Source organism: Ips typographus, linkage group LG10 (assembly GCF_016097725.1).
Source record: "Ips typographus isolate SLU linkage group LG10, UJ_Ityp_2.0, whole genome shotgun sequence".
Classification (NCBI taxonomy): domain Eukaryota; kingdom Metazoa; phylum Arthropoda; class Insecta; order Coleoptera; family Curculionidae; genus Ips; species Ips typographus.
Window position 1 is genome coordinate 6,883,591 of NC_138431.1, and position 12,902 is coordinate 6,896,492.

Genomic DNA, 12,902 nt, shown 5'->3' on the forward strand with positions numbered 1-12,902 from the left:
GTAGTAAATATACAGGATGTTCTATACCAGCAATTTGTAATGCAAAAATTCGTGTTAATAAGGGTCATTTTTGCGTACGATCAATTGCCCTAATAACGGCAAATCCTGTTGAGTCGTTAATTAGTTTCAAGCCAAATTCGACTGAAGAAGAAGAATTTCTTGTCGACACAACCTTTCAAAATAATCAAAGAATGCCTGCTCGTCTCTATACAGTCACGTGACACTCAACGCCAATGTCTCAGTCACATGACATTTCAATCGTACAAATTTAAGGTTAGTGACGGTTTTTTCCGAATTTCATTGACATTTTCTACACCATTTACACATGGTATTTTTAATACCCCAGCCGGCTAGCCGCATCTCTTTCTAATGTAAACGAAATGGTGGCGACAAAATATTACTAGACAATTGTATTTCTTAGCACAGGTGATTTTACAATTTTCATTTGCTTAATAACTTTGAAATAATGACAGCATTGACAGCACAAAATTACCTTTCACTACAAATGTTAGTAGGAAGATTTCTGATATACAACTTTAATTTTCCAACTTACAAATCACCGTGTCAAAAATCTAACTGATCTTTTGTGAAATACAAGAAACCATTCTAAAATACAATATGCATTTTCTAAAATCAAAGTTAATATTCTAAAAATTGAAAATACCTTTTCTGAAATACAAGTGATATTTCTAAAATCCATCTCATGGTTTCTAAAATTCAACTGACGCTTTCTAAATTACATACGTAAATGATGTATAGTTTGCACAATTTTGCGATAAGAAATTATTCGTCCTGGACTTGTAAAAGTTTGAAAACGGTTGTTGTACGCTCGTAAATTCCTGCCTCGGAGGCCAACCAACAATCCTGAAATTCCCGGCTTAGTGTAATATCGGGCGTATTTGAATTCCGGAAAGTCGGTAACTATTCGGGCGGGACAGGAATTTCATCAATTCTACCGTCCTTTCCTCCCCAAAAACTTGTCACTTGGCGAATTGCGTCCCGATACGGCGTTAAATACCTCGATCTGAGTCGCACAATTAGTCGTCTGGGAAAAAATGACAAGGAAAATTTCCGAGCCGGGAGTGTGGTAAACAGAAAAGGAAGCGGGCGTAATTAAGACTTTCAGACGTGTAACGGGCTGGAAACGATTAAAATCTAGCGGGTAATTGAAAAGGTTCGAATAGTTTTCCATATACTATAATTAGAGCCGCTTTACGTGATGGCCGATTACAGATTATGAAATTTTCGCAAAGACGACGAGAAAATCGCTACTGTTGCTGTAATTGGCTGCTAATTGCTTTGGTACGTGTTGCTGGACTAAAGTGACCAAAAACAGTCTTTTTGATTGCCTATTCGGTTTAATTGCGTATAAAATGTCACGACGGTACATAATAATAGGAACTGACACTTTTTGTTATTTTTCAGTCCGCAGATGTTTCTTGCTAATTAAAAAAAGGCCACAAAAGCACTAAATGATAACCGGGGACTAGTTGGAGCGTGTACGTTTTCTCGCTCATTTTCAGTTACAAGAACAAAAAAGTCCGGACAAAAGCAGTGCTAATTAGAACGCATTTTCCCTGTACTGACAAAAATGTTGCAACGCGCTGATCGATTGTGAAAATGTTCTTTTCGTGTTATCCTTCGAAATTTCCTTCACAAAGGAAAATCGAGCAAACGGGCCAAGGCAGGCGAAAGGCCCCGCTTCTTTCGCAACTAATAAAATTTCCACAGATGCGTCTCTGCCGCCGTAGTGAATTACATTATGTTATTTATAAAAGCCTTTGAGCGACGCCGCCTCCAGCAGCGCCGCGACGCCTGTTTACCTGTCTTTTATTTGCTCTCCCCCCTCCCCACTCTACAACCGCGCTTTTCACTCTACGAAAACCGATTCGTACTAAAACATGAGTTTATTTATCAAAAGACAACATAATTTCACTACATACCTCGAGTCACTGTGTATCTGAACACTTTTTTGGTACCGAGTGGCTCAAATTAGTGAAAATCTTATCAGTACGGATTAAAAAGTATAAAAATCTGTAAAAAAACTTCAGAGATACAATTTTTTTTACTTTTTCAGATGTCAAAGGTTGGTTCCTTTATTATTTACAAAAAGCAAAATTTCTAGGAATCCGGAGTCTACTTATCCGTAAATCTTGAGAGCATTTATAACGGAAAAATCAAACTAAAATAAGATGGCACGTCATAAATTTTTGTTGCTTAGGGCGGTTTTCGGTTGACGTGCTTTGCAAACGTTACGGTAATTCCGGTAATCGACCGATTTCTGTCAAGCGAATTTGGTCTTCAGTGACGTTTTTTCGAATATACAGTATGTCCAGGATAAGGGGATCTTGAAAACGGTAGATGAAGGTAGTTTATGATTTAGTGCGTTATACTCTGTGTTTTGCTAACTAAAGTCAGATGACATCCTAAAATTATTGTTGTTCCGGACAATTTTTCGTTGACGTGTTTTGGAAACGTTAATTTCCGTTATTTCACCGATTTTAGTCTTTAGTGACATTTTTTGCATATCAGCGCCAGCGGTTTTTGTTACATGTTAAGTTTGTTCTGGTTATACTTAACTTACTGTATGGTACACTCTTTGTACAACTTTAACCCTGAATATCTCAGAAAATGTACACTTTTCGTACAGCACATAGTAGGCCATTGTGTGGGCCCTGACAGGCAGATTCAAGTGACGAACAAATATACAGGGTGCCTCATTTGAAAGAGTGCAATTTTTAGTCTTGGATACAATAACAATCAGGTTTTGTGCAATTTGTTGTTGTTATTTTTCGAAGTTACAAGCAACCCCGCTTAATTTGTGACAAGTTCTGTTTTAGTCACGTGACCAAGTTTCACTTTGATTGAGAAAACGTAGTTTGTTTTTATACAGAGTGGACTGAAACAAAATATCAACCCTCTTTGAGTATAAATATTAATGTTGTTCTTTGCAACCCTCGCTGACATAACACGCCCGGCAAGAATGCCTAAATGAGCATTGAGATGTTGTAATGGCGCCCACCTCCCCCGATCTGATTTGGGGGGCGGTTTCCTTTGATCTCGCCGCCCTCGCCGTTATCCACCCCCGACGTTCCGGACCACTCTTTCCGTTGCAGTAGATTTGGATAATGGGCCGGCTTGGCTCCTCTAAATCACCATATTTTCTCTGGATAATCTCCTGATCGGCCCCGTATATCAAATTGGTTGGGTTTTAAAGCCATTTTTTTTGGTCCCTCCCTGTACAATTAAGCGCAAATGAGTCACCAGTTCAGTTTTAATTTAAATTCGAGGGGATGATGAATGCCAAAAGGGGGGGATGAAAAAGAACGATAATGAATCGCAAATATTTGCGGGAGACGTTGACGTTTTCCGTCCATTTTTTTTTTAATTTGAAAAATCGTAATCCGGTCCTCTTGTATACAGGGCCTGAAAAACGATTTACTACTACTACACAGCGTGGTCCGAAAAATCCGAGAATAAATCTGGGATTTTGCGATTCGAGGCCGTAGTCCGAATTACCATACAATGCCCATTCGTGTGGTTTTATTGTGAATATGGGCGCCCGTCGGTTGTTTTTTTTTATACAAGTACTGGCGTGTCATCAGTTTTCCTTCTGTGTTATGGTATACTGGGTGTTCCCTAAAAGTGGCTTGTTTTTTCTGACGTCATTGAAAGGTGTAGAAATAATACTCCTGTAAAATGTGGTCGACATAAAATAAATTCATTAAAGCTTTGTACACATACACGCAATTCTGTTTAAATAGAAATAAAGTGATTAACATGAGGGCGCCAAATCTGGCCAACATTAATATTTAATAAATTACGTTTTAATGAAAACGCCACTTGGTTTTACGAGTTTATATTGTCACAAAATATAATTTTATCACCCTCAGTGTAATTAGCAGGTTTATCACGATTACGTGTTTGATTTGGTTTAAAAAATTTCCGGACAATGGTGATTTTTGGAGGAAAAAGGTCAGACACAACCTTCTCGCTCGATTGGAGAAAGTAAACATGGAGGGGAGAGAAGCTGACCGCACAAACACGCAACTATTTCCTCTCTCTCTGTCCTGGCGAAATCCTGGATAAGTGCACGGGCCATTATCCCGATTGCTCCGGCTCCTTTTTGGCTCTAATCCATTTAGGCCCGAGAGGCCCTCCGGTTTTCACATTCTGGCAAAGTGGAGGGACAAGGGACCTTGTCGCCTTTTTGTGTCACCCTCTATACATAATTGATCGTGCAACGAAAATCTGGACTAAAATATTTGTCTTACAACCTGTAACCTTCATGTCAATAAGAGCCAAAATCGCCTAGCTGTGTATTTTAATTGTAACAGCAAATTAGATTAAGTTATTAGTTTGGTTTATGCCATTTTCGAACTTACTTGCACCTACTAGATTTTTGATCAGTTACAAACTACCCACGGGCTATGGGACATCCTGTATATTTTCCAGTCAGTCGCTTCTCCTTGCTCAGGCCTACACAGTGACCTAACAAGTGCAATTCAAAAAGTGTTTCCCAAATTTTTGGGACCAAAACTAACCTCTACTTCCTGAAGAATGTGTTTGAAAATTGACTGTATAATTTGCTACTTTGGGTAGCTCAGCACTGCTACGGCCTGATGTACTTTAATAAATTATTGTATTATTGGGTTACATGACCCCGGAAAAATTAAAATACTAAATTAAGTTAGGTTAGGAAGGTTGGCGTGGACATTTTTGAATTTTAAAAGCAAGACGACGATTGACAGTCGACAGACTACGTTCGGTGTGGCTAGTCAAAATGGCGGCTGGAGGACATCTATGAATGACAGTACTGCTGATATTATTATACACAACCAGTTTATTAGCAATTATTTATCTTTTATGTTGTTTAAATTTATGACGTTATCTTGATTTAGTTTTGTTTTAACTGTCATTTAGAAGATATGAATGTTTTCTCTTCTGTTGTTTAACGTTGTTAGGGTCGAATTTTCAATCTTTGTTATTAGAAAAAAATCGTGAATGCAAACGTCTCCCTTGTTGACATAAGGTCATAATACGCCCTCCGACAATGTCCTGTGTCCCTTTTAAAAAAGGGGGTTTCGGTCCTTTGTGCGCGCCCATGCACTTTCTCCGTAATAATGCCATTTAGGCGATCTTATCTGCGATTTTAATCGAGGGTACTTTGTATTGTGGACAAGTGGCATGTGTCTAAACTCTCTATCTGATCTCTCGTTGTGATTTCATTGATCGTAGTTTTTCGCGAAACTGTAATTAAAACACCCTTTCGATTAAGTGCAGCTGGAAAAAAATGAATATGCAGGAAGGGCGCTCCTTAAGGTCGATTTCCATTCTTCCAGGACTGGCGGAGGTTTTAAAAGGGCCCAATTTAAATCTCGGAGCCGAGTTACCTAATTTGGGAGCTCATCTGAACGCCTTTCGCGTTCCAAGCCCCTTGGAACATTTACATTTCAAATGAGCTTCTCGTCTCTGTCGTTTGCGTCTTGTTCGTTAACGCCAAAACATGGACGACGAATTCCAGGTGGCGTAATTTCTGAATGAGAGTCCTCTTGAATTTTTGTTAAGTTGAGAAAAGGACTTAAACAGCGTTTTAAAATAAGTCTTTTTTTTAACAGTTACAACTAGCACTTATTGAAAATTTCTCCCTCAAGTTTTTCCAACATTTCCATTTAGATTAGACGAAAATACCAGCTCGTATTCCTGGCCCTATTAAAAGGTAATATTTTCCGGTTTCAAAATAAAATTCCCATCGAAACCCTTCAAAGTAAAAGGGCATAACCCAAAAATCCGATTTCTTATTTCGTACCTTAAACGTTAACGCTTAAAATGCAAAACGACCTGATGGCGGGGGGGACCGGTAACGTGGCAACCGCCCTTTCAAAAGGGGAGGGGAAGCTTTCATCAATGCGGTAGGGTTTTAGTTATTATCGAAATTACGTGGCACGTACAACAAAAAAGCAAACATACGAAAACTGTATTACCGATCTCAATTATATGAGGAGGGATGGGGGGGAATAAGGTAAAGGAGAAACGTATATTTCAATATCAAAGGAGTCAGAGATGGGCAAAGGCCTGGGGGAAAACCTTTTCCTTCTAGATGAAGGACAGGGGGGTGCATGTAGACTGAAATTCAAACGAAATTGGTGTGACGTCACAAGTCTCAATTAATTTAGGTTGACTGTCAATTTGGTAGCAATATGAACGATGTCAAGTTGTCTGTGCTGCCTTTCTGCCAAATCTAGTTTGGACGGTTTTCTGTAGTATTTAGGGACTTCCTATCCTAATTTTGATAGATTTTCACTGTACTATCACACATTTTTTCTGGACACAATTGATGGTTTCAAATCGGGTCAGAGCAGCAAATTTTATTTGAAGCCAAGTATCTGAGACGACATTTTTATGACTGGCTGCTTGTCGGGGGGGCCACAATATCGTTTTTACGACTTTCTTTGATGCCGTACGGACATTTTAACGTTCACCACAAGCGTTATTTTTAGCCGGGACAGTGTCCTCCGCGTTTTTCTAGTGCATATTAACCCGACTGGGGCGGACGGGACAGATAACGGTCCGCATGAATAAACAAAAGGCCGAAGCAGGAAACGCAAACGCCACCGCAAAAGGCCAAATAAATCGCGGACACCATGTTTATTCATAAACTCGCCCCGCGGTATCAGTTTTGGCGTGTGGACAATTAATAATTTACGTTTGTCTTTGCACTGCTCTTTTCTGTGTTTATCTCCGTCTGTCACAAATCACGTTTATGTACTCGACAAAGATGGAGATAAACTTTGTGACTTGTCTGTCAAAACGGGTGTGGTGGTTATGCAATAACACGTCACATTACCACTTTATCAGAGGCGCTTTCTTTCGATCCATGATTTCGGATCCAAAAACGTTCTAATTTAAAAATCACATGACTGGTCACGTGACTGTTGAGTCATAACTGGCTGAGGTACTCTGATGACGACACATGTCATTTACGAAATTAATTATCATCTTTGTCGGTGGTACTGATTTCCAATTATTGTTCTCCCTCTTTATCATTGTATATGATAAGTGTAGCAGGAATATGTTTTTGATTTGTCTAGATTTACTTTTAGACATTTTGGCACTGATAACATTTTACTAAGGAGAGTGTAATTATTATTTTCTCGAAAAAAAAAAAAGTAAATGAAAGCATCCAACCGAACTGCACAGTTCTGAAAATTAAACAGTCCCGAGGGCTCCGGCCATTTCCCCGAGTCCCCCTTTTTTGCGCATGTAATGAGTTGTTGACTGATTAAAAAAACAATTACGTCCGACATGAACAGACCGCCGGGATGCCGTGAATTTTTAATCGTCGCGCGGATTAGTCCTCTCCAGCTTTACATAATCTTCTCTCCATCATCGCGTATAGCGAGGAGAACGTTTTCCCTCCACCCTCCCACAGTTCCGGCCATGCGCCTATCACACACCCCTCCTGCCCCGCATTTGTCCCTCCCTCATCTGAACCCCCCCCTTGGTCACCATAGCAACTCGGGATTCGCCCCCCGGGCCCGCTATGGAAATGAATCGGGATGCATACCGGAGGTACATGTGTGTGTACTAAGGGAAAACAGGTATAAGTTTTTTTGTCATTTTCCCCTTTTCCCATTGCCTCGTTGAACGTGATTTTGACAGTCCCTTTAAGTATGTTTATGAGGAGTTACTCATAAATCACGTGATGACAGTTGGTATAGTTGTTAACATTAGTATTTGACATATCATTCTATAAACTAAAATGAAATTTGTTTGGTTCTAGGCGGGAAAAATGGGATTGGGTCCCGGCGGCCACCTGCCATACTTCTGTCACAATGGGGATCCGCTGTCGCAGCCGCCACCAGCCCATATGGGCATCCCCCCGTACCAGTTGGACGGGAAGGGTGGCGCGGCCGCCGCCATGGGTGAGTACGGGGGGCAACCGCCCCCGCAGCCACCCCACCGTCCGCTCAGTCCGGCCGAGTGGAGACGACTCGGCCCACTGCTCGCCGCCACAGGTACCACCACTTGCGCCCCACAATTTTTTTGGTTTTTGAGTCTGTTTTGAGACTTTTGAGTCATTTCAAGGGCGACTGATGAAACAAACTGTAGTGGTGGAGGGCGTGAGCCAGATTTGCATGCAGCTTTAAGTGTTTGCTTTCAAAATTACAGTCAAAAACAGTATTTTGAGGCTTAAAAGGTTTAGGAAATAACTATAGCATGGTATATGGGACACATTTGCAGTATTTGCGTAAATTACAAACTGCTGAACATTTAGGTGAATGTAGATTTAGTATCAGAGTAATGCAAGTTATTACTGTAAACAAAATTTCTGGTTTCTGGCCACTAATTTTTTCACTTTGCAAAATTCCAAGAGAAAGGTCGACAAACAAGTGAACAGAACAGGAAATAGCGAAGAGGTTTTCCATTTCAATAAAGAGTTACCTTAAACGGGGACGATCGAATGACAAACGTAATAAAAGAGCCCCGTTCGCCATTAGAATAAAACCCCGTCGGATACGCGTGTAATTGTCATCTGGCTGCCTGCAGGGCCGTGTAGGAGGGGGCTGGGAGATAAGGGATGAGCCACCCTTTCCCTACTGATCCTTAAACACGTAGTAGTAGCGCAAAGTGGTAACAAATAATCACCCTGGGGAAGAGTTAAGGAAAAATCAACACTACGATCTTAAAAAAACCTCATTCGCTATACGGGTTAGAGAAGAAGAAAATTAGATAGAGCAGATCAGGTTCACGAATTAGGAAAACACCTCCTTAAGCCTTTGAAAGAGGAGGCGTTCAAAGGGAGTAATTGGAAAATGGCCTCCTTTCAACATTCTCGATTTAAATAAGTTTTTATAACTATTTTGACAACCTTATTGTAAGTGACCTAGAAATAGAAGTCTCTGACTGGATGATTTTAAGGAGTTTCTCTTTTTCTGAGCGAATAAAACATCAGAAACATATTATAATCAATCTGAAGGATTAATCTTGAAAATTGATGACGCAAACCCCCCTTCCTTCTTTCCAACAAAAGACCCGATTGATATCAGGGGGTCGTATACAAATTCGGGGGCCGAATTTCGACAAAGAACCTCTCTTACACCGCGTTAGTCCCGAATGGGAACTTGTTGATCTGAGCGATGCCAATGAAAAAAGGGACGTTCAGTTATTAATAAAACGACAATTACATTAAACGGAACTTTAATTTGTCCCGACAATGGGACGAGCACGTCTTTTTTAATAACTTTCAGCTTATGGATTCCTCGATGCTCATTTTGTTGTCGGATAATGGGATGCTAAAAGCGTCCACGTGGTTAAACAATTAATTCTGGATTTTTCCCGACAAAAGACCCAGTTCTTTGTAGTTCTATTCCATTTCCACGGCAAAGCTTCAGCTCATTGACATTGGGTTGTAGTGTGTAACTGATGGCAACATTGCACACAAGACGCAAAACTCACAAAAGTAAACCACCGTGTTTAGTGAGTTTTCCAAACACTCAATTTATGCTGGTTTTCACTAGAATTAAACGAAGTGCAGTTTTACAGAACTAAGTTTAACGTAAACGCAGTAATTAAATTTTACTACTGGCGTCAGATTGCAAACACTGGCAACGTTGTTAAAACAAAAAATAATGACAGACGACAGTGGATATTACATAACCTCCAAATCAATGTTTATTGTTGATCAGTGTTGTTGTTTTTATTTGTTAAATTAAAGCTTTAACGTGTGCAAACGATCTGGTCTCTTCCAACTAGCTGAAGGAACAAAATTGTAATTAATAGATTGCTTGGAACAGCACTATTTTGTAATTGTGACGGGCAAAATGGCAAAAATGACTAACATACGCCCAGGGTACTTACAGCAGGTGCCGAAAAGATTTAAAACAAGTCAAATAAAAGATGTGAGGAAATTGAAAAATGGCCTAAAAAGTCTATCACAGGTAAATGCTTCACAACTATTTTGATTTTCTTAAGCTTGCCTTATTATTGCAATGCACAAACCAAAGCTATGAAATGACTAGAAAAAGGCAGCGACACTAGTTCGACCAACGTTTAATAGCTGAACGTTTATGAATAGTATTGCAAAAGAAAAACTCTTCTTTGATATTCCTTGGAAGTACTTTGGCATCAATGTAATAAGGATTTAGTGGTAGAAAAAGCGTCGATATTCACTTGTTAGAGCATACCAAAGAAGTACCTGAGCATAGTGCATAACTGGGGTTTAGTGGTAACAATCTCACAGGAAATCGTAATTGGGTAGCGCGGACTTTGTAATTTAATTGATCGTTATCCCGTTTTGCAGACTGAGATGGTCGCTGATTTTTTTTTGCATTTTGACGACCAGTTTTCGGGCGTTATCAACAGTATTTAGTTGCGCCCCTCGACGTTAAAATAAAACGCGAATCATCAATAACCCTTTTTCGAGAGGGCGCCCTCGAAAAACCGGCCAAATTGGACCGGTTTACCGCGTGACACGTGTCGTTTTCAGTATAGCGGGGCTTCGTCGATAATTAGAGAACTTTTTGTCATTGTTACTGAAAAACCCACATATAATTGCCGTTGATCCGCACTTGCAACCGCTCTCGTTCTATTCGTTAGCACGCGTGCATTTTAACAATCGGTTTTCCTTTAACAGTCATTGTATTATTACCTTCATTCAGTTTTTCTCATTTCGAAATAAGGGGCTTCTTCAAAGTTGTGAATTAGCTACATTCTTTTTGATTTTTGGACACAGTCAGTTTGTGATTGATCAAGAAAAAACAACTGTGATTTATGCATATACTGCACGTGTGGACTTACTATCAACCCTTTAATAACAGACATTGTAACACGTTAATATTGCATATTATTTGGTCAATTTCGATGCAATTTCCTTCCTACCCCCTTCGGTAATATGCATTTACCAACCCATTTTTAAATGACGCTTAGGTTGAGGGATGAAATTTTAACCCCCGCGGGCATTTACCTAGTGAATTACCGTGTTTAGCGTCTCCGTTGTATAACGGTACGCCCACCATTTTCCAAATGTCATATTATTATGGAGTTTACGTGCCGGATACTGAGAAGGTTGGAAATTGCCAATCGATATTCTAGAAAGCCTCAAAAACTGTTCTTCATTACTACAAACTACTAGTTAAACGTTTTTGCGATGGTAAAAGGGCGCTTGCTTGCACAAATTCCTTAATATCCAATATTTTACTGTTTTTTTTTCTGTTTCAGGACTCACACGACCACCCATGTACCCATTCTCACCCAGTCAGTACCCGTACCCTATGCTTAGTCCAGAAATGTCTGCACAGGTGGCCACATGGTAAGTCGACTAAATCAGCTGTTAACCTGTTGAATTGCACACCCTTAAGAGGACATATGCGTGAATCTATACCCCATTAACAACATTATTTAGGGGAGGGTTGGGGTTGATTTTATGTTAAATAGCCGAATCAATTTGTCGTTGATAGGCTGATGGATGTTTGAGAGGATTTAATTGTTATAAAAGGGGTTGTAAATGGACTTTTTTTTGCCTATTATTGGTTTGGCTAAAGTATGTTATAGATACTACTTTCAGGCAAACGTTAAGTTGTCTTTAGAACGTGAATGATATTTTCTTCTAACTGTCGATGAAATTAATGTTTAACGGGTTGCCTGAAATAGGAGAAATTCTAGTAAAGAATCTCAACAGTTGAAAATCTAAAAAAGTATTCGTATTGGCCAAATTGGCAGAATTTGTCAATTAAACCATTTCATTAACAGTATTGGACAATACTTTGTTTTGTTTTAGTACCTAATTTAATTAAACGAAACAAAAATCTTAGAGGAAGAACTTACAATACTGTATATCTTTATTGTTTGTGTTTAAAGATACGAATTTCGAGACTGTAAGTCAGAATAGGCGATATTAATGACGTTATTATGACGGAACTCTCTAATGTTCTATAAGTGAGAACCATTCGCTAACAATGAGATAGACAAAGATGGAAATAAATTTCTTAGTGATATAAGTCAGTCTGCTAAAACGAAGTTTATGAGAAAAGCTGTTTGGTATCTTGTGATTAATTGTCCAAGTATGTCATATTCCTTTTGACAGATTGACACATATGGTTTGTCCCCATCTTCGTCTATCTCATTGATTTCTTTTTGTCACATGTTCTCCAGGTATAATTTTGAAAATTTTTTTTTGGTTTTCTAGAGAATTTGATAGTAATGTTTTTGATTTTTTGTTTAGGCATACACCCAGTATGTATCCACTGTCACCTGGAGCCGGTTTCCGAAGCCCGTACCCGAGCGCACTGCCCGGTCCATCGGACTTCTATCGTTTCTCGCCCACCGGCTTGATTCAACCGCACCCAGGGCTGAGCCCCCATCCACCCCATTTGGGTTCCCACCCCGCTATCGTCACCCCCGGACCCAAACAGGAACTACCTGATATCAATAACAGGTATGGCGACATTTACAGGTAGGTTGGTTTGAAGTTTTTGAAAAAGGTGGCGTGCGCCACTGCCGGCGTAAAAATCAACGCACATAACCCTTTCCGGGAAACATTTGGGGGGCGGCAGGAACAAACCGGTCGTCGTGGCAACCGATGGCCAATGGCCGCGACGCCGATAACCAATCTTGGATCTCATTCCCCGCATGACCGCCCCCGAAGTTGACGGCCACGACGGATAGTCGCGAGGCGGCAATTAAAGGGGGGCGGCCGACTCGGGGGACCGTTTTTGTCGGTGTCTCGGTCCGATGTGAGTTAATTTCCTCTTCCAATCAGAAAAATCGGATTGCGGTTTGCCGGGTCGGAAAATTGATGGAGAGAGACAGGAATTATCCAATTATTCCGGGAAAACCGCACGGAGGGAAAAAAAGAGGAGTCAGATCGCGACATCATTTCATTGGTCCTCAAAAAAAATGGA

At 40.1% G+C, this 12,902-nt stretch overlaps 1 protein-coding gene and 1 long non-coding RNA gene across 12 annotated transcripts in view; one reads left to right on the forward strand and one right to left on the reverse strand.

Moving 5' to 3' along the window:
* Positions 1-12,902, forward strand: part of LOC145734448 (protein pangolin, isoforms A/H/I/S-like) — a 78,881-nt gene that overhangs the window by 56,822 nt on the left and 9,157 nt on the right. For 8 of the 11 annotated variants that reach the window (XR_014179427.1, XM_081987822.1, XM_081987820.1 and 5 more), the window contains 3 exons: positions 7,784-8,018; positions 11,221-11,311; positions 12,224-12,454. Coding sequence is in view for 10 of the 11 variants with exons in the window: in XM_081987822.1 (XP_081843948.1) it covers positions 7,784-8,018; positions 11,221-11,311; positions 12,224-12,454 (557 nt within the window). In the remaining variant the exon portion in view is untranslated. The remainder of the gene's footprint in view (positions 1-7,783; positions 8,019-11,220; positions 11,312-12,223; positions 12,455-12,902) is intronic. The other 3 variants (XM_081987816.1, XM_081987817.1, XM_081987814.1) reach the window with 2 other exon arrangements.
* On the reverse strand, positions 3,699-4,840 carry LOC145734517 (uncharacterized). Its single transcript, XR_014179430.1, has 2 exons — positions 4,545-4,840; positions 3,699-4,491 (listed from the first exon to the last, which is right to left on the reverse strand). It is a non-coding gene; the product is annotated as an uncharacterized LOC145734517 (long non-coding RNA).